The 25,444-nt window shown below is 43.3% G+C and overlaps 1 protein-coding gene across 3 annotated transcripts in view; it reads left to right on the top strand.

Moving 5' to 3' along the window:
* The window catches only part of pemt (phosphatidylethanolamine N-methyltransferase), a 124,538-nt gene extending 99,564 nt beyond the window's left edge, over nucleotides 1-24,974 (top strand). For 2 of the 3 annotated variants that reach the window (XM_086000421.1, XM_086000422.1), the window contains exons 5-7: nucleotides 7,191-7,302; nucleotides 20,413-20,487; nucleotides 23,255-24,974. In XM_086000421.1, coding sequence (XP_085856547.1) covers nucleotides 7,191-7,302; nucleotides 20,413-20,487; nucleotides 23,255-23,309 — 242 coding nt within the window. In that variant the 3' untranslated portion in view covers nucleotides 23,310-24,974. Of the gene's footprint in view, nucleotides 1-7,190; nucleotides 7,303-12,037; nucleotides 12,139-14,457; nucleotides 14,620-20,412; nucleotides 20,494-23,254 lie in introns of those variants that run through there. The other variant, XR_015079921.1, reaches the window with a different exon arrangement.
* The last annotated feature ends 470 nt before the right edge of the window (nucleotides 24,975-25,444 follow it).

The raw sequence follows: 25,444 nt of genomic DNA, 5'->3' as shown, positions 1-25,444 counted from the left end.
TCAACCACATTACTGTGGGTCTGGAGTCACATATAGGCCAGACCAGGCAAGGACGGCAGATTTCCTTCCCTAAAGGACATTAGTGAACCAGATGGGTTTTTATGACAATCCGATAGTTTCATGGTCACCACTACTAATACTAGCTTTTTATTCCAGATCTATTTAATGAACTGAATTTAAATTCTCCAGCTGCCATGGTGGGATTCTGAACTCACACCTCTGGGTCACAAGTCCGGGCCTGTGGGTCACAAGTCCGGGCCTGTGGGTCACAAGTCCGGGCCTGTGGAGCACAAGTCCAGTAACATAACCACTATGCTACCGTTCTCGAAATCTCTCTTGTCTGGTAGGGACCCTGAGTTACACTTAGTGGTAAGGTTCAGTACAGACAAAAATGCACCAGTTTTCCAGGAATTGGCTAAACAGCACAGACAGCACTGAATTTTATTGGGCCAGATTTTGCTGTAGAAATAATGGCGAGGCTAACCGCGTTCACCGTTATTTAGGTGGTAATCGGACAGCAACTTCCAGCGACCCCACATGCACAGTTAAGTGCGAAAATCAGGAAGTTGCTGTCCGAGATGCAACGTTCCTCCATAAGCTGCCCGAAAATGGCATCTCGCTGTCTGACTCGCTATTCAAATATGTTGAATGGCGTGAAATTGCTGTACTTACCTCATAGATACGACTAAAGTCGCCAGAAAAATTTAAGGCTTGTCCATTCCACTGTAAATAACCATTTAAGAAAGAAAGACTTGCATTTATACAGCGCTTTTCATGACCTCAGGACGTCCCAAAGCGTTTTGCAGCCAATAAAGTACTTTTGAATTGTAGTCACTGTTGTAATGTAGGAAACGTGGCAGCCAGTTTGCGCACAGCAAGCTTCCATAAACCGCAATGTGATAATGACCAGATAATCTGATTTTTTTAATACTGTTGATTGAGGCATAAGACTTTCAACAGCATGCTAAGTCTTAATTACTGCCAAACAATCTCTCTGGCAATGAAAATTAACTTTTACAAGTGTGGAGTCTCATTCCTTCAGATTTTAATTATTGTTGGAGATTTAAAAAGTTAAAAAAATGTAATTTTTTTTAACTTTTCCTTTCCGTCTTTTTTATCTGAATTCATTTCCCTCTCCATTTTGCTTTCTGTACCCGATTTGACATTGAATTCAATATTTTAACTGACACTTCCTGGTTCAGACTCTGCTTGACCCAGTAATGATTCTTCAATCTGATTGGTTAAGGAGATACACAGGTCCCATATTCCCTGTAGAGGGCGCTGCGCTTTTTCGTTAGTTGGCTGACAGGAACTTGCCGTGCAATAGCCCATAAAAAGTCTATGGGCAAGTGTAACGAATGGCTGGCTCCATTTGTTCGCTGCTCACAGCAAAATCCGACCCAATATATATCATCAGAGGAGTTTAGGTAAACAAGCTGTTGAATCTCCAGCGCTCCTTCCATCAGGTGAAAAATGGCAAGGAATAAAGTTGCTACAACTGAAATATCAAAGTCCAAAAATTGAAACGTTCTGTTACTGTGGTTACCAATCACTAATCACTCAGCTAGTTAAACAAAAAGCAAGGAACTGCAGATGCTGGAAATCTGAAACAGAACCAGAAAACGTTGGAAACAGTCAGCAGCATATGTGGAGAGAACAGATGAGCGAACATACTGGGCATGGACCTTATCAAAACTGAGGGGTACTACAGATCAATAGTATTTAAAAAGGAAGAGAACAAAGGGATTGGGGAGGCACACACACACACACACACACACACACACACACACACACACACACAAAAAGAAATAGACTGGCCTGCTAAGTACTTCAGTGGAACACAGGAGATAGCATAATAAGAGAAGGCAAAGAAACAAGACATTTATGAGAAACCGAGAACATATGAATTATTTGATGGACGGGTAAAAATGGAAGCATGAAAAACTGGCAAAGCAGAAAAGGCTCTGGGAGCTTAGGAGAGGAAAAAAAAGCCGGTTGACAGCAAGTTAAGTACTCAGACACCAGCTCAGCTATTTATGTATCTTACCATGTTTACTCCTTTACCATCTGTCCCCCAAAAGATTGTGGATGCTAGCACAATTGGAGCTTTCAAGATTGAGATTGATAGATTTTTGTTGGGTAAGGGTATCAAGGGTTATAATTCTTTTTCACTCGATGAAGCGAGTGGGCCTTTGGCGTAGCGGTAGCATCCCCGCCGCTGGGCCAGAAGGCGTAGGGTTTTGAACCCTGCTCCAGACAGTCCCGGCAAGTGGAGTCGGAGCTCCGGCTCTAAATTCTGGGTTGACATCCAGCGGGATACTTGTGGGTGTGGGTGGCCCCCCCCTCGTATGGGTTGTGGGAGCCCGTAAAACCCTCCCGCCATAGGACTAACCACCCTAATGGCTGGTACGAAGATGGTTACGGTCACGGAAGGAGCGTTAATCGCGGCCAGAAATCCTTCCACTACATACAGTTCCCCAAAGGGAACAGTTTGAAGACACGTACGACAACGACTCGATGAAGCAATCACTCTAATCCCAAAAGTTTCAATACTTTAATTACTACATTGGCCCTGAAAAAAGATGTCTCGATATCTTGTCCAGTCTGATGTTTTGAGTGTAATGTAGCTGTTGAAAATGGTTCTTATAGAAAAAAACTACAAAGCTGCAACCTTGTAAGTCAGACCAATACAGTTGAAAAGCTGTAACTTTGTTTCGCAGGAACAATTGGCTAATGATTCTGTCTGCATCTGAAGACTACGTAGAGCAATATATCTGTTTTATAGTTGGCCAAATTGCCCTGAGTCAATGCATAATAAATTCCCAGAAATTCTAAGCACGATGTTATTAAATAGTTTTTATCCTTTTGTCATTATAAAACTATGATTTAGAATTTGATACATCTGTTCACTAATCTCTGTCCTTATTTAAGCGTTGCCGTATGTTTACAGGGAAGTACTGCAGGCAATCAAACCTATACATATTTGTAAAACATTATTAAAAAAACATGCATTTTAATTTGCTATTATGCTTTGTCCAAAAGTGTGTTGTCAAGACAGATTATCAAAAAAATAATAATGGCACAAACTGTTTTTTCTACTTTTTTCCTTTGCAAGTTTGAAAATATATCTTTACACTGAATCAGGTTTCAAAATCTTTTAGTGTTTGTAATGATCATCATTGGTATAAAAAGGAGGCAATGGCAGAGCACAAGCTCTTCATTAAGCCATTTTTCAAACATTATTTTGCTGCTGCGTTTGGATTACTTGTGTCATCAGCGGCATCTCTATAATGTTTGCACAATGTGCCTTAGCAACATAGGAACAGGAGTAGGCCATTCAGCCCCTCGAGTCTGTTCCGCCATTCAATTAGATCATGGCTGATTTGTACCTCCGCTCCATTTACCCGCCTTCGCTCCATATCCCTTGATACCCTTACCTAACAAAAATCGATCAATTGTCCCAGCATCCACAGATTTTGGGGGGAGAGAATTCCAGATTTCTTTTACTCTTTGTGTGAAAAAGTGCTTCCTAATTTTGCTCCTAAATGGCCGAGCTCTAATTTTAAGATCATGTCCCCCTCGTCCTTGATTCCCCCACCAGAGGAGATTGTTTCTCTGTATTTACGCTATCGAATCCTTTTTAACATTTTAAACACCTCAATCAGATCACCCCATAATCTTTGATACTCAAGGGAGCACAAGCCTAGTCTATGCAACCTGTCCTCATACTTATCTGACCTTAATACACCGGGGCAATAAATGTTAAAACTTGTTTGAAATTGTGATTTGTGCTATGGATTAAAAATGGTACAGAGCAAGCATGGTCCAAAAAAAAAATCACATGTGGCTTTGAAAAAAACATTGAAGAGCAGAACAACCAGGGTGCAGAAAATAACAAGCAGGTACTTGGAACACACAACCGTTCTGATTTGCATGCAAACTACAAGCTATGAAAATACCGATTCAGTGCCAAATCCTTTGAAAGTCTCTCAATTACTTAAATGAAGGTGGAAGGGTGAGATGCAATCATGCAAAAGAGGCAAGTGGTCAGCAACCGATTGCATATTTTAAGATTTAAAAAAAGGATTATGTAAATTAAATGTGCAAGTAATTAAATGTACCCATGTGACATCCAAGGAAAATAAAATTGACCTTTTAACATTCTATTAATGTTTTCCCCATAAAGTTGAAGAAAAATGTACTGCCTGAAGCAAATCATAGAAATTTACAGCACTGAAGGAGGCCATTCGGCCCATCTTGTCCATGCCGGCTGACAAAGAGCTATCCAGCCTAATCCTACTTTCCAGCACTTGGTCCGTAACCTTGTAGGTTACGGCACTTCAAGTGCATATCCAAGTACTTTTTAAATGTGATGAGGGTCTCTGCCTCTACCACCCTTTCAGGCAGTGAGTTCCAGACCCCCACCACCCTCTGGGTGAAAAAAATTCTCCTCAAATCCCCTCTAAACTTCCGACCAATTCTATGCCCCCTGGTTATTGACCCCTCTGCTAAGGGAAATAGGTCCTTCTTATCCACTCTATCTAGGCCCCCTCATAATTTTATACACCTCAATTAGGTCTCCCCTCTGCCTCCTCTGTTCCAAAGAAACAACCCCAGCCTATCCAATCTTTCCTCATAGCTAAAATTCCACAGCCCAGGCAACATTCTCGTAAATCTCCTCTGCACCCCCTCTAGTGCAATCACATCCTTCCTGTAATGTGGTGACCAGAACTGTACGCAGTACTCTAGCTGTGGCCTAACTAGTGTTTTATACAGTTCAAGCATAACCTCCCTGCTCTTATATTCTATGCCTCAGCTAATAAAGGCAGGTATCCCCGTATGCCTTCTTAACCACCTTATCTACCTGTCCTGCTACCTTCATGGATCTGTGGACATGCACTCCAAGGTCCCTCTGATCTTCGGCACTTCTCAGTGTCCTACCATTTATAGTGTATTCCCTTGCCTCGTTAGCCCCCCTCACACTTCTCTGGATTGAATTCCATTGGGTTATATTCACATATAACTCCAAAACAAGTGAGCTAAGCATGATCCTGTATATAGGCCCAAATGCGTGTAGACTTTGTATAGTTCAATAGAGATTTATATTTTTATAAAAGATTGCAGCGTACAAATTGTAGTCAAAATAGCTACAATAGATATTCAAGAACAAATCAAAGTTGGCATAGAAAATGGCTGACAGACACTTCAAAATCCATGTAATGAATGTAAAACATGGCTTTTACAGACTCGGGGGGGGGGGGGGGGGGGGTGAAATTGGTCTAGCGCAAAACGGGCGATAAAATCGGCAGCTATTTCACCCTGCCTCTCTCTGGTAGCCCCATTTCTGTAGGAATGCCTTTGTAATCTAGTTTGAAGGTGTAGATTACAGTCCAAAAAGTCACCTTGATATGTCTTTTTTAAACATAAAACCATTGTTAGAAGTCTTTTCAGTACAGGTAATAGAATAACTCAGCGATGTAGGAGGCTGTAGTAATTAGTGTTACCTCGGAGACAGAACCGATTGTGTGAAGTATTTTCTCCAATATCTAAAATACAGGAAAGTGACTGAGGGTGAGTTTTAAGGTGGTAAATTAGTCAGGTAGTTCTTATGGCATAAGCTACAAAAGCAAATTGCCCTATGTAACCTGCAGCTTTAAGGCAAAATACTTTCTATTCTGCTCAGGTTCAGAGCTGTCACTGGCGAGATTGGCCTCCTGCATCTCTCAGCCGATGAATCATATATCTGGATATTTTAGTGAATGTGACAGTAAATTAAAAACCAGTGCAAAATTAAATTAGTGCTTTTAACTTGATGCCAGATATATATAAAATGCAGTGAGGATGGTAGAAATGACATGATGAAAGTTAAGTCGTTATTACGGTGGTTGTGAAGTTACATACCTTTAGCTCCACTGTCACCATATTCTTCTGTTTCTTCTGCCGTATGGACAATATAGGGAATCTTGCATCAAAAGTAATTTAATTGATATTTGGCCAAATATCCAAATTTTTTTTAAATCCACGATTTTACATGCCTGCCATCTATGGAATTCTGCATCAATTTCCCGAGTCCCGGTTTGCGCTCTCAGATAGACATAAAAGGCCCCATGGCACGATTTCAAAGGAGAGCCAGGGGAGTTCTCTCGGTGTCCTGTCCAATATTTATCCCTCAACCAACATCACTGAAACAGATTATCTGGTCATTTATTTCATTGCTGTTTGTGGGACCTTTTTTTAAAATTATTCATTGATGAGATGTGGGCGTTGCTGGCTAGGCCTGCATTTAGTGCCCATCCCTAATTGCCCTTGAGAAGATGGTGGTGAGCCGCCGCCTTGAACCGCTGCAGTCCATATGGTGTAGGTACACCCACAATGCTGTTAGGAAGGGAGTTCCAGGATTTTGGCCCAGTGACAGTGAAGGAACGGCGATACAGGTCCAAGTCAGGATGGTGTGTGGCTTGGAGGGGGAACTTGTAGGTGGTGATGTTCCCATGCGTCTGCTGCCCTTGTCCTTCTAAGTGGTAGAGGTCGCGGGTTTGGAAGGTGCTGTTGAAGGAGCTTTGGCGAGTTGCTGCAGTGCATCTTGTAGATGGTACACACTGCAGCCACAGGGCGCCCGTGGTGGAGGGAGTGAATGTTGAAGGTGGTGGATGGTAACCAATCAAGCGGGCTGCTTTGTCCTGGATGGTGTCGAGCTTCTTGAGTGTTGTTGGAGCTGCACTCATCCAGGCAAGTGGAGAGTATTCCATCACACTCCTGACTTGTGCCTTGTAGATGGTGGAAAGGCTTTGGGGAGTCAGGAGATGAGACACTCGCCACAGAATTCCCAGCCTCTGGCCTGCTCTTGTAGCCACAGTATTTATATGGCTGGTCCAGTTAAGTTTGACTGCCATGTTTCCCTATATTACAACAGTGCCTACACTTCAAAAAGCACTTCATTGGTTGTAAAGCAGTTTGGGACATTGAGTTTGTGAAAGGCACTATTTAAATGCAAGTTCTTTCTTTCCTAACCATAAAGAAAACCCTCTATAGTAATGGTTTTCCAGCAGCGGATTATCGTGACACCTATTACACACTATATATGGCGGTTTTATAATGTATAGCCCATAATATACTTACCGTGAGCTGTGTGAAGAAATGATTTACACTGAGTATACAAGCCAACTAAAATTAGCATATACTTTTCACAGGAGACTATTTTGGAGTCTTGCTGGAAGCCAAGATACTGTCATTTCCGTTTAATATAATGGAGAACCCTATGTATTGGGGGAGCACATTAATCTACTTGGGCTGGGCTGTCATGTAAGTATGTAAATTTAAAATCATAATGCGTTTCTTTCTGTCTCTTTCTGCCTCAATCTTGATTTTCATTTTTCCTTTCATAACACACAGGCCTTGAAATTACTGTGTGGAGATGAGAGATGAATACTAAAGTGACTATTAAATTCCTTAGTCTACTTTTTTAATGCATGAGCTAAAATAAAGTAGTTAGCACTTTCTTTAATGGAGAGAATTGATAAAGGAATAACAGTGAATGTGTATATGGATTTTTAAAAGACGTTTGATAAGGCGCTGCATAGGAGTCTTGATAAAATTAAGCCATGTGGTGTTAAAGAGAATGTGGCAGCATGGATAGGAAGTTGTCTAAAGGACAAAAATCAAGGAGTAGTGGTTAATGGACGTTTGTGGACTGGCAGCATATTTTTAAAAATTCTTGGGATATGGGCGTTGCAACATCAGCATTTATTGCCCATCCCTAGTTGCCATTGAGAAGGTGGTGGTGGTTAACCGCTGCAGTCCGTGTGGTGAAGGTACTCCCACAATGCCCTTAGGTTGGGAGTTCCAGGATTTTGACCCAGCGAATATGAAGGAACAGCGAAATATGTCCAAGTCAGGATGGTGTGCGACTTGGAGGTGGTGGTGTTCCCAAGCACCTGCTGCCTTTGTCCTTCTAGGTGGTGGAGGTTGCAGATTTGGGAGGTGCTGTTGAAGAAGCCTTGGGGAGTTGCTGCAGTGTATCTTGTAGATGGCACACACTGCAGCCACGGGAGCGAGTGAATAAATATTTAAGATGGTGGATGGGGTGCCAATCAAGTGTACTGATTTGTTCTGGATGGTGTTGAGCTTCTTGAGTGTTGTTGCAGCTGCACCCATCCATGCAAGTGGAGAGTATTCCATCACACTCCTGACTTGTGCCTTATTGGTGGTGGAGTGGCTTTGGAGAGTCAGGAGGTGAGCCACTCGCCACAGAATACCCAGTCTCAGACCTGCTCTAGTGATGTGCCCCTGAGATCATTGCTCTTCTTAATAGATACATAATGTGGACTGGGGGACAGTTTACAGATGGCACAGAAATAAGCACCATGGTTAAATGTGGAGGACTGCCCCACATATTCAGGAGTACACAGACCGATTAGTAGATTGTGCAAATAGATGTCGGATGAAATTTAACACAGAATTGTGAGTTGATGCATTTTGGAAGAAAGAATAAGGAAAGGAAGAGCATAGAGACTTATAGGTTCAGATACACAAATCTTAAAGTGGGAGAACAAGTTGATAACGCTGTTTAAAAAAAACTTGTGGGCTCCTAGGTTTTGTAAATAGGGGCACGGAGTACAAAAGTAAAAGGAGCAATGATAAGTCCATACAGATTTTTGATTAGGTATTATGTCCAGTTTTGGACACTCTGCTTGAGGAGAATGCCGAGGCCATGAAGTGGGTACAGAATGGATTCACCAAGTTGATATGAGCAATGAGAGGCTTTGGTTATATGAAGAGACATGAGAAACTGAGGCTGTTTTCAAAGGAATAGAGATGGTTAAGAGGAAAACTGATAGTGTTCAATATTATGAGGGTTTTTTATAAGAATGATCTATTTCCACTGATCCGAATGTTGGTAACTAGAGGGCATAAATTTAAGATCATCACCAAAAGAATAAAAGCAGATTTTTAATATGTAGAATGCCCTACCAGAAAAGTGGTGGAAGCAGACTCTGTAATAACTTAAAATAGAAGTGGCTAAGTATTTATGAATAAAAGAAACATGTTTGAGGAAAGGGCGGGTTAATGGGACTAAACGGATAACTCTTTCAGAAAGCTAGCCCAGGTGAGAAGGGCTGAATGGCCTCTCTCTGTGTTGTAAAATTCTATGATTTTATAAGATAGTGAATATAGTGAATAAAGGAATTTTAAGTGAATGCATTGTTTATAAGGTGATCTTCACACAGCATAATTTCAAGGTCAGAGCTTACTAGTCATCTTAGAGTCTTGCCATTTCCCTCCCAGATTGCACAAGATCCTGAGGCACGACAGTATTTTCAAAGAAAATTATACATTTTCCAGGATCCATATAGGATTGAGCACAGATCATTTATACACTGGAAAGAGTGTGTGTTACAGAACACTAAAGGGAAATCCTGCAAGTGAAAAGTAAATGTGACATGTAGGGGAAAAAATTGGGTTGGTTAGCATCTCCGTTGGTTAGCACTAACGACTTACTGCCCGAACGCGGCGATTTTAGCGCTGCCCGCAAAATTGACCTGCCACTTTGCGGTGGCGCTAAATACTATCGCCACGATCTCCTGCGCTCAGAGATCGTGACATCATCCAAGCGTGTAGCGCCCCAGACTGGAAATTGATTCTCGCCCCCGCCTTAGTGCCTGCCGCTAGGAACGACAGGTAGCGGGGAACGTTTTGCAGTCCGCAAGGAGCTGGGGGAGCGCTATTTAAAGGCGTGCGCTTCCTGCTTTTTCCTGTTGGCAAAATATTTGGCATACGCAGGTTGAGAGAGAGAGAGAGATGTCTGGAGACATTTAACGCTATCCTACAAGGAGTTTTGTTCCTGAGCAACACTTTTCAGGTTCCTTTTTCTCTGAGCTTTATATTTACCACATTTCGAAGATTAATTGGGGGCTGTACTAACTCGGGGTGTCATTCTCCAGCTTCACCTTCGGAGGCAGCAGAGGCGCAGAGAGAGAGTGGCAAACGGGGCCAGAGGGAGGAGGGCCAACAGGCCTCTGCACAGGAGACCTTACCCTCCCAGGGTATTCCGGGAGCAATTCTCCTACAATCATTTGTCCGAAGAGCAGTGTTTCGTAAGGCTGCACTTCAGCAAGGAGGTGGTCACAGAGCTCTGCCACCTCCTGCAACCAGATCGGCAGCCTCAGCGCAGGACCAGGACGTCTCTGTCGGTGGCAGTGAAGGTGACGGTGGCTCTCAATTTCTATGCCAGCGGCTCCTTCCAGGCTTCAACTGGGAGATATTCGCTAACTGGGACTAGCGAATATCTCCCAGTTCACTGTCCATTGCTGTGTCCGGGAGGTCACAAATGCTCTCTACAAAAGGAGAAGGGAGTACATATCTTTCCCCATGACCCGGGACAAATAGCGTGAACATGCATGTGGCTTCGCTAGGGTAGCGGGCTTCCCCATGGTTCAGGACGCCATTGACTGCATGCATGTGGCATTGCGGGCACCTCATGAAAATGCAGAGGTGTTCCGCAACCGCAAAGGCTTCCACTCTCTGCACGTTCAGTTGGTGTGCGACCACAGACAGCGTATCCTCGCCGTCAATGCCCGCTATCCTGGCAGCAGCCACGATGCATTCATCCTGCGCCAGACTGGTGTCCCAGACCTCTTCCAACCACCACGTCAACCTCGTGGCTGGCTGGTGTTGTGAAGGGGAAGTTGTATGAGAGAGGAGAGAAAGCTGATGAACATACCGTTGCTGTCCCCAAGGGGGGGTCGACCTCTCCAACAGCCACAGTGCCGACTACATGACTGGCAATGAGTCTGTGGACTCTCTCCTCCAATTGTGTGAGGGGTGCAGCTCCGCCTGTCCTCCTCCCGTCAGTTGTTGCTCCCTGCGATTGTGTGAACGCTTGGTCTGCAAGGAAAAGGACAGCGTGTGAGTGAGTGTGCAGCCATGTATTTGGCAGATGTGCCTACCATAGTTGAATAGCCGTTAATATGTGCAAGGTGTGGGATGTGACGTTGATGAGATGGGCATAGTTGTTGGGTCAGTGTTGGGCATTTGGGTATTTACACTTTCTGTGCACAGTGTGAGGTTGAGATGGTCGAATGTAGATGTAGATGGTACTCGCCCTGACCACCCGAGTGAGGTCGTTGAACTTCTTACGGCACTGCGTATGTGTCCTTTGGACCAGGCTCCTCGATGAAACATGCTGGGCAACTTCCCTCCAGACTCTTGTAAACTCACGGGGCAATGGCCTCATGCCAGTCTCTGGAAAGAGCATTGCCCGTCGCCGTTCCACAGTGCCAACCAGAGCCACCAATGCCTGGTCACTAAACCGGCGAGAGCTCTCCCTCGGCCTCTTGAGTATCCATCATAAATCTTGGATGAAGATTTTTAACTGCTTGCAGGCCGATGTCAAACGCTGCAAAGAGCAGGGTGTAGCTGTGCAGCAAGATGGACCCTCCCCTTTAAGAACTGGACGGCGCCAGTCTGTCTGAGTACTAGGTACTTGACATTGCCTGAGCTGCAGTAGTGCACTGAGGTAGCGCCTCGCTCCCCGACGTTAGCGCCCTAAGAGAGGCGTGTAGAGCTTGATTTAGCGCTCCAATCACCTCCAGGGGCGCTGGAGACGAATTTCGCAGTCGCCGCTGATAATTTTAGCCGGGCGCTAAAATTTGTGCCCAGCTGATATTAGCGCCCCAAAATGGGCGATACCCAATTCCCCCCCCCCCCCCCCCGTATTATCTAAAGTTAATATTTTCCATATTCAATTTATTGCACCAACTTTAGTTTTCTTAATCACTGACTAGCATGAGCTGGTCTGTTTGATTGTCTGCCCATGTAGCCACAACCTTTTACGTTACTTAAACAGAAACCTTGAGGCAAATTTTAATTTATCAAATGGTTTTAGACCCAATAGCTTAAGTCCACACGCTTTAACCATTTATAGCTTAGATCGCCAGGTTTTGTTTAATGTTGTTAATGGTACCTCAGAATTGTTATAAACATATTTTAATCCTGGCTGGCATGCTTTAATCTCCAGTACTTTGTTTTATTCCAACAGGCTACTTCACTGTACAGTACTTCAGTTCTCTTCTTTAAAAATAATGAAATTATAACTGAGCAAACAAATATTATTCCAATCTTTGGTGCGCTGATCAAATGGTAATAAATTAGAATTTTAATTTTACTCATTATCTGCAATAATTGATCATTTCGGGCTTTAGTGCTGAAATGAAACATGCAGATTTGTTCCTAGAGTTTATAGTCCTTTCTATAATATCCATAATACATGCATAGTCATATAATTAAAAATTTTGCACAAAATCACTTATTAAGACCTTAATGTATTTGGAATGAAATTATTTTTCTTGAACAGGACATTGTAAGTTAATATCATACATTTATTATGTACTGAATGTCCAAAAACTTTGCGGTTAGTATTTGAAAAACAATCTGGATTCATTTTATTAGGTTGAGATACTTTATTTGATTAAATAATTACCTGGCTGAACTCCAGATAATATATTTTGCGCTATTCTCGGTTCTAATTACTGTTTCATGATTTAGAAATATATATATTTTATTGTATTTCCAAAGAGATACAATTTAACTTCATCTACAAGATGCTAGTCTTTTATTTAACTAATGTTATTGCTTCAATAAGTGTTAATCCAGAACTAGTAATATTTAAAATGCAGAAATCTATTAGTTGGCATCACAATGTCCCCTTTGTTTTTACCCTGGTAAATATTGTATACAATCAATAGGAAATATCTCGCGCTCTGTGCTGGAGTTAATTCAATGATAGGTATCACAGGTATTAGCAGAGTGATTCATGGTCCTTAGGAAAATGAGCCAGTTGCCCCTTTTGGCTGCCTCACGATGCATTGGCAGCACATATCAGCTCAACAGCACAGACTTCATCAAAGAATAACATGACCGAACACAAACTACATCAGGGTCTATTGAGCACATGCAGGAGCAGTGCGTGATGTAGTCACAAAGGCAGTTATGACCAACTTGTGCGATCTGGCTCCTAGAGATCTGCATGAGCAGTCGGCTATTCATGCAGCACTTTCTATGGTAATGAATGTCACCACTGGCCTCAATCTTTATGCCACAGGAAGTTTCTAGGCACCCTTAGCATACATCACATGAGACAGCTGCTATGCCGTCCAGTGCTGCAATATGGATGTCACTACTGCACTGTTTCACCATGCACACAAGTACAAGTTCAGCAGCATCAGGTTAAATAGCAGTATAGCCTAAATTTTCCAAGGCCTATTGGAGAAATGGCGGGGTGGGATTTCCACCTACCTCCCTGATCCCGCTTGCACCAGACCACATTTTCCTTTGGGAAAGGGGCTAATTTACTATTCAGGACGGGTTTAAAGTAGAGCATCCTACACCTGGCGCTCTTCACCACTGAAGGGAAAGCAGTCTATCAGTTCAAAGGTTGCTGCAGCTTAAAGGGTTAGACACACAGCAGGTTGATTAGAAGGAGAGAGAGAGATGGAGCTAGAGGTCAGGTTACAATTCCAGTGGCAGATGGAGGGGCAACAAAGACCTGCATCCTAAAACCCCACAATGTTTTGAAGCTGCCGTGGAGGTTATGTCGATACAGATAATGGCACTGAGGAAAGGAAGCCCCAGAAATAGGAGGTTTACGCATTTTGGAGGGAGGTGGCTCCAGCGGTCAGTTCAGCTCAACCACCCACCAACGGCTGTGTGATGTCGTAAACGTTTGACTGTCCTCAACACGTTGGTCAAAGTAAGTGAACAGGAGCCCGTGCAGATGCTGAAATACTACTGGAAGCATGAGTCACCTCCACACCATCCAGGACCACACAGATGAACGAGATAGTCCTTAAGCGCAAGAGAACCTCACCAAACCCCCACCCTTTCACAGCCACACATCTCCCTCCTACCACTTCACTGTCGCATATCACAGTTCCTGCAGTGTGTAAGTGGAAAGTGGAGATTGCTGCATTGCTTGCACCTAAAAGCATGGTCAAAATTGAGTTTGAAAATACCTGAGGAGAAGAAAGCCGCTCCCAAGAAAGGCACCAAGAAAACAGTGAGTAAAGTCATAGCAAATGCCAGCAAGAAGCGGAGAAAGGCGAAGAAGTAGAGTTACTCCATCTATATCTACAAAGTGATGAAGCAGGTTCACCCTGACACCGGCATCTCCTCCAAGGCCATGATCATCATGAACTCCTTTGTGAACAATATTTTTGAGTGCATCGAAGGTGAAGCTTCCCGCCTGGCCCATTGCAACAAGCTCCGCACCATCAGCTGTCAGGAGACCCAGACCGCTGTGCGTCTGCTGCCGCCCAGGGAGCTGGCCAGGTGCACCAGCTCCAAGTAAAACTCCACAACTTACTGAAAGCATGATCACAATGGAGCATCTGCAGACACCTGGGTGAAATGAAATTCTAAATTAGTCTGTAGACTTTTAAAATCTTTGTGTTCTTTGCAAAGGAGAAGGAAGTGCACAACCAAAGACAAAGGAGTAGCACAGGCCCCAGAATAGACATGAAGAGGAACTCCTCAGCAGACATATCAAGGAGACAGTGGGAGATGGAGAAGTTGGAGAGGATCTCTCAGGTTCAGATTGGAATTGGTTGGATCACTTACAGGACTGTGAGTGTTTGCTGTTTTCAAACATGCTGATTTCTTGACAGCTCTCCTATCATTGCTTGCTCACATCTTCTGATTCACAAATTGTAGGATGCTCTCCTAAATTGAATGTCCCTCACAGATGCCGGACCTTTAGAAAAAGAAAGATCTGTCTAGCAGCCCCACAATGCCCATTCCTGCACCTGATTCACCAACTCTATCATGACACCTTAACTTATTCAAGTACCAGCCCAGAATCTCGATGATCTGATCAACTATTATTCGTATAGCAGTCAGTGCTTCATTGTAACTGTTTGGGGCCTTTGTCCTCTGATATTGCAAATATTGCAAGTTACTTCTGGCCAACACATTGTTGCAGGATCACTACCCATGACCCTACAGATTCTTTCCTTCCTCTGGGTCACCATTTGGGCCCAACACTGCCACCTTTATAGTGGAGATGATTTGTAGGGTCAGTAAATGGGTGGTAAGTCAGGGAAATCTAATGCACCACTAGACTAGGCTCACTGACTTCAGCCGAATGCTTTGGGGCAGGCATCAGTCAAGCAGATCAGGGTAACATGGTGGGATTACATAGGCTATATAACACAGAAACAGGACATTCGGCCCAACCAGTCCATGCCAGCATTTATGCTCCACTCAAGCCTCCTGCCTCCTATCTTTCTTCACCTAACTCTATCAGCATAACCCTCTATTCTCTTCTCCCTCATATGCTTGTCCAGCCTCCCCTTAAATGCATCTGTACTTTTTGCTTCAACCACTCCCTGTGGTAGCGAGTTCCACATTCTCACCACTCTTTGGGTAAAGAAGTTTCTTCTGAATTTCCGATTGGATTTCTTGGTGACTATCTTATATTGAGGGCCTCTAGTTTTGCTCTTTCACACAAGTGGAAACACTGTCTACTCTATCAAAACCTTTCAAAATTTTAAAGAGCTCTATTAGGTCACCCCTCAGCCTTCTCATTTCAGGAGAAAAGAGACCCAGCCTGTTCATGCTTTCCTGATAGGTATAACCTCACATTTCTGGTATCATCCTTGTAAATCTTTTTTGCACCCTCTCCAGTGCCTCTATATCCTTTTTATAATATGGCGACCAGAACTGTACACAGTACTCCAAGTGTGGTGTGGTCTAAACAAGGTTCGATATAAGTTTAGCATAACTTCACTACTTTTCAATTCTATCCCTTTAGAAATAAATCCTAGTGCTTGGTTTTTTATGGCCTTATTAACCTGAGCAACTTTTATGAAGGCACGGATGGGGGTTGAACTGGCGCTTTTCGGTTTGAAGACCAACGCCTTATCGCTTGACCACCGAGCCTGGGCATTTCTTCGGAGGTGTAATTGCAGCAGTAGGTCACTCCATCCCATTTTGCTTGTCAAATTGCCCTCTGTACTGCCTGAGACCAGGCAGTTTCAGCAAGAAAGTGTTGCTTGGACAATTGGCATGTGTTCCAATGTTCAATTTAATCTGAACTCTAATTTTAAGCAGTGAGCTGAGTAATTAAAAGAAAGATTTGTATTTAGGTAGCACCTTTCATGACCTCAGGCTGTCCCAAAGTGCTTTACAGCCAATGAAGTACTTTTGAAATGTAGTCACTGTTGGCAGTGTAGGAACGCAGCAGCCAATTTTGCACACCACAAGCTCCCACAAGCAGCAATGTAGTAATGAGCAGATTAATTGTTTGGGATTTTTGCCAACTTTATGGAGATTGGGCTTCTCTCTGACTCTATGGCCGCTAATTTAATTCTGGAGGCGGGATGGGTGTGGGTCAGCTGGTTTCCGGATTCCGGTCGTGCCCCCAGCTGCCTCCGTTCTGTAGGCGCGATTTTCCCTTAATTGGTCTTGTTAAGCCCGCCCTGCAGGTTTACCGGCCAATTAACAGGAAGCGGGTCTGATGACGTAATTTGATGACATGTAATCCGCCAGTTTCCTTAAAGGGACCATGCACAATTTTATTTTGACAGTTGATCTGTCACTGTTTGACAGCATTGAGGTGCTGCAAATACTGACAATCACTGCACAAAGGTGAACACTTGCACCTAGGCTCTCCAATGACTATATGCTTATGGAGGGAGTCACAGCATGCAGGGAGGTTCTCTTCCCTTCCAAGGGCAGAAGCGACCTCCCCAGGACTCCCGACTTACCTTGAACCTCCACCCAACCCTCTCTATCTACTTTATCACTCCCCCCATCTCACTAGCCACCCCTCCCACTCACCCTCATCCTACTGCAAGCATACCAACTAACAACACACAAGGGTAGGCACTTGAGAAGTTTAGCCAATGTCCATGTGAAGTTCCAATGTGTTGTTATACAGTGTAATATCTTTTTCCAAAAGTGCCCCTTATTGGACAGATCTGAGCGCACAGTGTGAAGTGTCTTACTGAGTTCCAGTGATTGTTCCGTCATAACTCTTCCCCTCCCGCCCTCCCACCCCCCCACCCCCGCTATAGTGATGAGTGTGTATGGAATGGCTTGGACATTAAAGGGATGTTTCACGGTGCTGGTGTGGGATGGTGTCAACCTGGTGCATCATGTGGCAGCCAGGGATTGCAGCATCAAGTGAAAAAAATCTGGCCATGATGAGGCCATCGCTGGCCTCCTGGCCAGCAATTTTGTCAGGGGCTGATGCCCTGTGTCCAGTGTAGCATCAGGTGGGGGAGGAGGAGGTTGGCACTGCTGTTGTGGCTGGTTGTGGTGCTGCTGCGGCTGCTCTTCCTCCGAATCTGACGACCAGGATGAGAGGATGTAAATGGTTCCCATCCCGTTGCTATAGATTTCAGTTGAGGCAAGAAGCTTGCAAGCGCACACTCAAAGTGGCCTGAAATCGTTCCAATCAGGTAACACTGCAGATGGGTGTCAGCTTGAACAGTCACAAGGTCAGTAGATTTGCAAAATCTTATCCCAAACCTCCAACAACAGGGTTGTTGCATTTTAATGTCAGCCATGTTACAGGAGCGCTTTTAAAGTACTGCACCAATGACTACAAATCATGTCCTTGAGAAACTCGCCTCCTTGCAGTTGGTGTGTTTCTGACAAGATGGGAAACAGGAGCCAGAAGCACGAAAATGGGAAACCGCTATAAAAATAGGATTTGCAAGGCAGTTAACAGGCTCTTAACTGCCTTAACTACCTGTCCCACCAGTTCCCATCGGGTCAGTTTGGGAGCAGCTGACCCGACACTCACGAAAATCACATGTGGGTGGAATGGAGGCGGGTTGACAGTCTGAAGCTATTTTTTCCGATTTTCGCTGCCAGACCCCCCACCTCAGGGCTATTAAAATCGAGCCCTACAGCTGCAATCTTACCTGAGGAGGTGCGTTGGGGGCGGGACTGCTGGTTTCCAGGTTCTAGTCCCACCCCCAGCAACGTCTGACGACCTGACACTATTTTCCCCTGATTGGCCTTGTTAAGCCCGCCCTGCGGGCTTGCCGGCCAATTGAGGGAAAGCAGGTGTCAGATGACGTCAGTGCATGATGCTTCATCTGACGGTTTTGTTAAAGTGACAGGCACCATAATTTTTTGACAGATGCATTGTCAGTGTTTGACAGCATTGAGGTGCTGTCAAACACTGACAATCACTGTCCAAAGGTGAGCCCTTGCACCCAGGCTCACCAATGACTCTCTCCTTAGGAGAAAACACATGGCAGTTGCATGTGAGATTGCAGAAGCTATCTGTCAATTCTCCAGATCAGATGAGGCTTCACAGAAACATCAAATCTCGTCACCTACAAATACATAAACAGAATAAAAATATTTCTCGCTACATTCTCTCACCTGTCATACTTACCTGTGCACCATTGCACCCATCACACTACCTCTGCAGCTATCATTTGCACACTTACACTGCAGCAGACCCACAGCTTGCCTCGCTGACCCTGGCGGGGTTTCCCGCCGTCAGGAAGCCCGCATCAGCAGGCTGAAAATGGGGAAAAGCCTGTTAACTACCTGTTAACAAGCAGTTAATTGGCTCTAATCCCCTGCCTGCCACTAGGAGACGGGTCCCTGCGTGAGTCGGGGACCTGCCTCCTGGGAAAATAGTTCGGAGGCAGGTTGGGAGCGAGGTTGGGACCTGCTCCCAATTTTTCCCATTTTCCCAGCAGACCCGCCTCCTCAGGGCTGGTAAAATCCAGCCCTCTGTGTCAGTCTTCTTGATTCTATCTCCTCTCACCTGTATGTTTCTGTGCAATTCCTATTTGTCTCACTTTGTATGCATATCTTTCTGTCTTGCAATATGACCACTACTCTGGAGCCCTCTTGGATGCTTTTCTCTGTCTTTAAGTATGTCCCACTCTCTCCGTCACACAACTTGAATCTCTCTCTCACTCTCTCTCTTTATATTGGATACGTATCTATCCAAATACCCCTTTGAAAATCCTGCAGTTTCTCCTTCAACACTCCTCGTGACAAAGCATTGCATGTTCCATAAAGACAGTTGTCCCAGTTTAGTATGATAGCATGTAATAAGCCAAGAAAAAAGATTAACTTAGATGAGTTCCAGCGACTCTATATGCTTTAAATGCAGGCAAGGGCTCAGTGGTTTCCTGTGCTAAGAGTTCTGTTTCTGTTTCTAAACATTTCTGCCAGTACGTCTGCTAACAGTCATATAATTTATAGTGCCAGTATTAAATCCACCATATAAATAGAAAACTCAAGGGACCCATTGAGTACATTTATCCATCAAGTAGGTTTGACATCCTAAACTATTTATAACTGTGACACTTATGAGTAGTTCATTGAGGTCTTCTCACTGGATAAATACTGAATCTAGTGAGTCCCTGACAAACTTACTCATGTATCCTTTATCTTAATGGGAATTTTTTGACAAATGGAGCCTTAATATTGCTAATAAACCAAATAACTGCTTTGTTCTGTAAACTGCAACATTGCATCAAATTCCTCAGTTCCTCCAGGCATATTACCAGCCGAGGACCATTGACCTCATTTATGTATTCCCTTTGAAGCCAAGTTCAGTTGTTTTATAGTTTTAAAAGGCATGAAAATATAGTTTTGAGCTCCAGACGTTTAATTTTTTTTAAATTTCAGGACAAATAATTGAAGTAGGTGGAATGGAGCATAAATTGTTCAGATTCTAGTGGAATGAATTAAATCTGGACACCACTGCACTTTTATGGGCTGTTTTGAGTTATGAACTTTTTTGTATAGCTGTTGGGCAGTCTTTGCTAGTTTTATAGTTTGGGATGTATAATTATTCAATAAGTTTGGACCACCTAGAATGTCTGTCTGCCTGTAGTTGACGAGAGGGAGAATCAAAATCATGTGGCTTGGGGAAAGAAGAAAGTGAGATCATAGCTAGGTGGAGTAAAAGTGTGCTCATAAGAAGTGAGATTTTGACTCTTCGTATTTGGGAGATGGGAACGCAACGTGATGATCAAAGGTGAAGTAGACAGAATGGAGCGTCAAATGTACAAAGTCTAATGGAATGAATAAATCTGGACAATTTGCAAGTTTTTTTACAGCCTAAATTATAACCATGGCAATGTTTCTGAAACAAAAGAAGTTGATCATAGTGCAAGTGGACAAATAGTTTGAGAAATTAACTTAAGTTAGTTCCTGAATAATATTTCGCTGGTACCATCTAATGATTTTATCCTATAATTTGCTAAAGTGACCCTGCATCACTAACGCATCTATTTAATGATTGATGGATAAACTGCTGTTTTAGAAAACTGTTTTCATCAAATACCTAATTTCAGAGATCTGTTGGTATGGTACTATGAGTAATCTGGCAATAATTGTTTTATCTTTTTCCCCTCCGCTGGTCTAAATCAACAGGAATGCTAGCCCTGCAGGACTGGTCCTCACTGCTTGGGTGGCAGCAGTATACAAGGTTGCAATCCTGTTTGAAAGGTAGGTATTGTATTGTCTGCTTTGGATCAATCTCCAGGGTTGTGCCTCCCAAAAGGGAGACTTCTGGAATGTCTTTATTCAATTGTACACTTAAAAAATACTCAGCAAAACGTATAATAAAGTATAAGTGCCAAATGTGCTAATTAACTGATATACAAGGCATGTTTTGAACTGGCCCAAAATGTTAAATATGCACGCCTATCTGTGGCTTCATGCTCAGGTTTATTTCTCTGACTGTGTGCCTGGAGATTATTTTACTCCTAAAGAAAGAAAGAAAGACTTACATTTATATAGCACCTTTCACGACCACCAGACGTCCCAAAGCGCTTTACAGCCAATGAAGTACTTTTGAAGTGGAGTCACTGTTGTAATGTGGGAAACGCAGCAGCCAATTTGTGCACAGAAAGGTCCCCCAAACAGCAATGTGATAATGACCAGATAATCTGTTTTTGTTATGTTGATTGAGGGATAAATATTGGCCAGGACACCGGGGATAACTCCCCTGCTCTTCTTCGAAATAGTGCCATGCAATCTTTTACGTCCACCTGAGAGAGCAGACGGGGCCTTGGTTTAACGTCTCATCCAAAAGACGTCACCTCCAACAGTGCAGCACTCCCTCAGCACTGCACTGGAGTGTCAGCCTAGCTTTATATGCTCAAGTCCCTGGAGTGGGACTTGAACCCACAACCTTCTGACTCAGAGGCGAGTGTGCTACCCACTGAGCTACAGCTGACTATACTAATGTTAATGCTGTTCAACTGTGTGCCGTTTTTCTTCCCGAGGTGATCTGTGCAATTAATTACGGGCCTGATCTGTGCTTTTCACCTAAGTCTTGCAGCAAAAGCCAAAGAGGGGCGATCTCCACTTTAAATACATACACCACTGCAGGCATTTTTATATTCTCATATGGGGTCTCAGAACAGCGAAGCTGCAAAAGCGGCCCTTGCCTTCCTTTTGCTACTCTCTTCCGTTGGCTTTAGCTGATGCCCATTGCTCCTAATCAAGAGCCATTGGAGTCTGGAGACCCACCATTCCCATAACTAAAAAGGAGGGTTTACTTTTGTCGTTGGATCGCGGCGAGCCTGGTCCTTTACTTTACATTACAGAACGCTGCTGCCAGGAGTACCATGCACCTGTGGTTAGTGTTGACAACTCTGTTTGGACGTATTCCTGAAGGTTTCATCACATGACCTTCCGCCACCAACCACCCCGTCCAGTCAAAAAGCCTTTTTCCGCATCTCCAATATTTTTATAACTAATAAACAAAAATGTTCAAAGAAAAAAAAGGGGGGAAAAACACACAATTCTTTTAATGCCCCCTATGATTTTTTTTTTTCCCCCTGGGTTGCTCGCAGCAGTGCCCAGGAAATTAATCTTTATTCCCAGAGTCTCCAGGTCAATCCTGGAGGGCTGGCAACCCTACCTGTGGTGGATGACACATGGGTTTCAAAGGCAGTTTCTTTAGCTTGTGAAAAAAGGTGCATTTTTAGTGCGCTGTGGCTTTTGAAGCATGTCGCCGTTGTGTGTAAGTCACTTTGACTGCTTTAACTTTTGGCCAAGGTATCTAGCATCCCTTTAGAATTAAAAAAAAAAAAACTCCACCTGCTGCCCCAGTGGATCAACACGTTTATCGAGTCAGTAGCTGAGCCGTACAAAGCAGAAAGGTCACATTTAGCCAGCATTAGCTGGAATGGCAGTGGGCCTCAGCACCCTGTGTTAAGGAAGGGGACATTGTGCTCGCTGACCTACACTGGCTCCTGGTTAAGCAACGCCTCGATTTCAAAATTCTCATCCTTGTTTTCAAATCCCTCCATGGCCTCGCCCCTCCCTATCTCTGTAATCTCCTTCAGCCCCAAGATATCTGCGCTCCTCTAATTCTGCCCTCTTGAGCATCCCTGATTATAATCGCTCAACCATTAGCCATTGGTGGCCGTGTCCTCTGTTGCCGAGGCCCCAAGCTCCGGAATTCCCTGCCTAAACCTCTCCGCCTCACTACCTTTCTGTCCTCCTTTAAGACCTACCTCTCACCTGCCCTAATTTCTCCTTATGTGGCTCGGTGTCAATTTTTTTGACTTATAATACTCCTGTGCAGTGCCTTGGGACGTTTTACTATGCTAAAGGCGCTATATAAATACAAGTTGTTATTGGCCTGGGTTCCTGCTACACAGCGACCCTTGCTGGAAAGATTTATCTGTGGATGTCAACTAAGGACAGGATCAGGTTGAACTCTGAGGTGAATAGCCTGCCAGCATTCATAGTTGCTGCGCGCACATGAATAATGGCTATTTGGCCATGTTACAGGATGGCAACTCGCACTCGGGGAGCCAGAATTCAGCAAGTAGGTCAATGCTTTCATGAGAAGACCGGAAAGAAAATTGGCAAGGATAAAACTATTGCACAGTAATATAAAAGATTAAATTATACACCTGTTTATTTTCCATATTTAAGTTATTTTATTGGCTATTGCAACCAGGCTGGAAAGGGAAATTCAAAAAGAGATTCTGGGTAAAGAATTAAGCATCGAATTGTATAAAACCAACTCAGTCTATTATTGATACAGTGGAATTTTACCTTTTCACTATATTGGGGGATGCCTCCTTTTATCTTGGTTCTTTTTTATATGTACTATGTACTAGAGTGTTAACAGCATGATATTAGAGCTACGTAAACAGTATTTTCAGTTACAGACGCACTTTATTCTAACAGCCTGAGATGGGTCACTCCATTTAATCCTCCTTTGATACCTGTCTCTTTCTTATAATGTCAGACCATTCACTGAGGAAATATATCGTCAAAAAGAAAAGGCCATGAAGGACAACTGAATGACTGACTGAGACATTTTGACAAGAGGACGCTAGCTTATATGGCCATTGGGCTGCTTGCTTTGCCTCAGTTTGGAATTACGCTGTAATTTTTAAATGGGTTCTAATATTTAATAACTTAATTGGTTAAGATGTGGTGCTCCACTAATTATGGTCCATTTAAATATAGTTAATTAAAAGTTCTGTAGCCAGTATTGAAGGGTGATACTTGGTGCTTTCCATCTGATAATGAGACAATTTATTATGACAAAGTAATGATGGACTCATTCATACTGCCAATGGGCAAGCACCAAATTGTTCGGTGCGACCTAGTTGCAAATGCAAATCTAGATGAAACTGTCCCAGCATCAGTCTGTTAAGAACAGTACGGGTTATTAAGCCAAAAATGTCATTCCCGTTCACTAAACTAATAATCTCAAAGTAGGTCATTCAATTTTGCTTTGTCAGTGATAAATTTGCACAAACATTTCTTGCTACTATGCCAATGATCTTATATTAATTCCTTCTGAATGTGGTGTTGCCTTCACACCTGATAACATAATGGTAACATTGTAAGTCTGATTTTAAAAAACTGTTTCTCTTTGACAATTGGCAAAATTGGAATCCTTCATAGAAATTGCACTTGTCATTTCCATTAATCTATCGCCCAGTCTTGCAGAGGGCCAGTGAGGATTGTATTCTGAATCCTTCCGGGGCACAGCAAAAATAGAAGGAAGATTAATTTCCACTGAATTCTCTGTGATTTTTACATTAGAACATGGTGCCAGTAGAAAATATTACACAGCTAGCATTTCTGATCTTTTATTTGCAAACTCTTGCATGCTATTGGATATTGTGCAAATCTGCTAGCTCTAAAAGTATTGCAGCATTGCAAAAAAAATGTATTCTGGCAGTAAGAGCATATTGTGAACAATAATATCTCAAATTTATACCAAATTGTATTTTAGTTTCATGGATAAGAAAGATATGTATTTTTCTATACAATAGAATCTGTTCCAGTTACCTTTGACTAAACAGTCACCTTAAAAAGCACTTTGTAGCTTTATAGCGAGGAATTTTCCAAGTTCAATTCCTGGCCTGTACTGGTTTAGTTGATCTCAACCGGGTTGGGAATAAGAAGGTTATACTTGGCCCGAGTGTCTCTAAGCGAATCACCTAGGATTCCTGCTCCTGATTACTATCAGTGACCCTCTGATGGAACAAGTACAAGTGCCGGATTGGTTGAGAACAGGATTTGATGGCTCTCGCAGTCAAAACCGTCTATTGAAACAGATGTTTTGGCTTACACGTGAAGAAAGGTCACTTGGACAATGTACTGGATGATACCGGGCCTCAAGACTATTCAGCATCTTCATTGAAAAGAGGGGAGCAAATTCTACGGGAAGGCAAAAACAAAATTGGAAGATTTCTGCTACGTACAGTGAAATTGTAAAAACGGCTCTTTATATTCATGCTTACAACCTTGCTATTACTGTAATACTGAAAAACAGAAATCTTCTCCCTTTTTGTTTTTTAAACAAAAGATCAAAATAATATTGGGGTTGATTTTAATTCCCGCCACCCGGCGGAAACAAAGGGGTGCAATAAATTGAAGCGGGCTATTTACTTACCTACTCTGTTCCCACCCTGATCTGATTGGCTGCCGAAGCAGGTGGGCTCCTTCTTTAACTGATAGCAAAATACTGCAGATGTTGGAAATCCGAAATTTGAAGAAGGGTCAAACCCGAAACGTCAACTCAAATTTCTCTCCACGGATGTTGCCTGACTTGCTGAGTTTTTCCAGCATTTTCTGTTGTTATTTCCTTCTTTAACTGTGCAGATTGGGCTGCGATGACATCATCGGGGTCCCAAGTGCTTTTTTTTTTACCTGAGGCCATGAACAGAGAGCAGTGGTGGCTTCCCCACCAAACCAAATTGTCAGGATCCAATTCCAGGGGGCCAGAGGAGGCCCAGGTAAGTCTAAATGTGATTTTTTTTGCAGGTTTCCTTGTGGGCCAGGAGGAGCAGGATTGCTTCTCCTGGCCCTACAAGGAAACCTTGGCCTTGTGATAGCAGATATTACTGTTTAATTTGTCCATCACTTGGGTTGCATACACAAAACAAATCAAATAATAAATGTTCCATCTTCCATAAAA

Source organism: Somniosus microcephalus, chromosome 11, assembly GCF_052327205.1.
Source record: "Somniosus microcephalus isolate GS21.2 chromosome 11, FLI_Smic_1.0, whole genome shotgun sequence".
NCBI classification, from domain to species: domain Eukaryota; kingdom Metazoa; phylum Chordata; class Chondrichthyes; order Squaliformes; family Somniosidae; genus Somniosus; species Somniosus microcephalus.
This window is presented reverse-complemented; position numbering and strand designations above follow the sequence as displayed.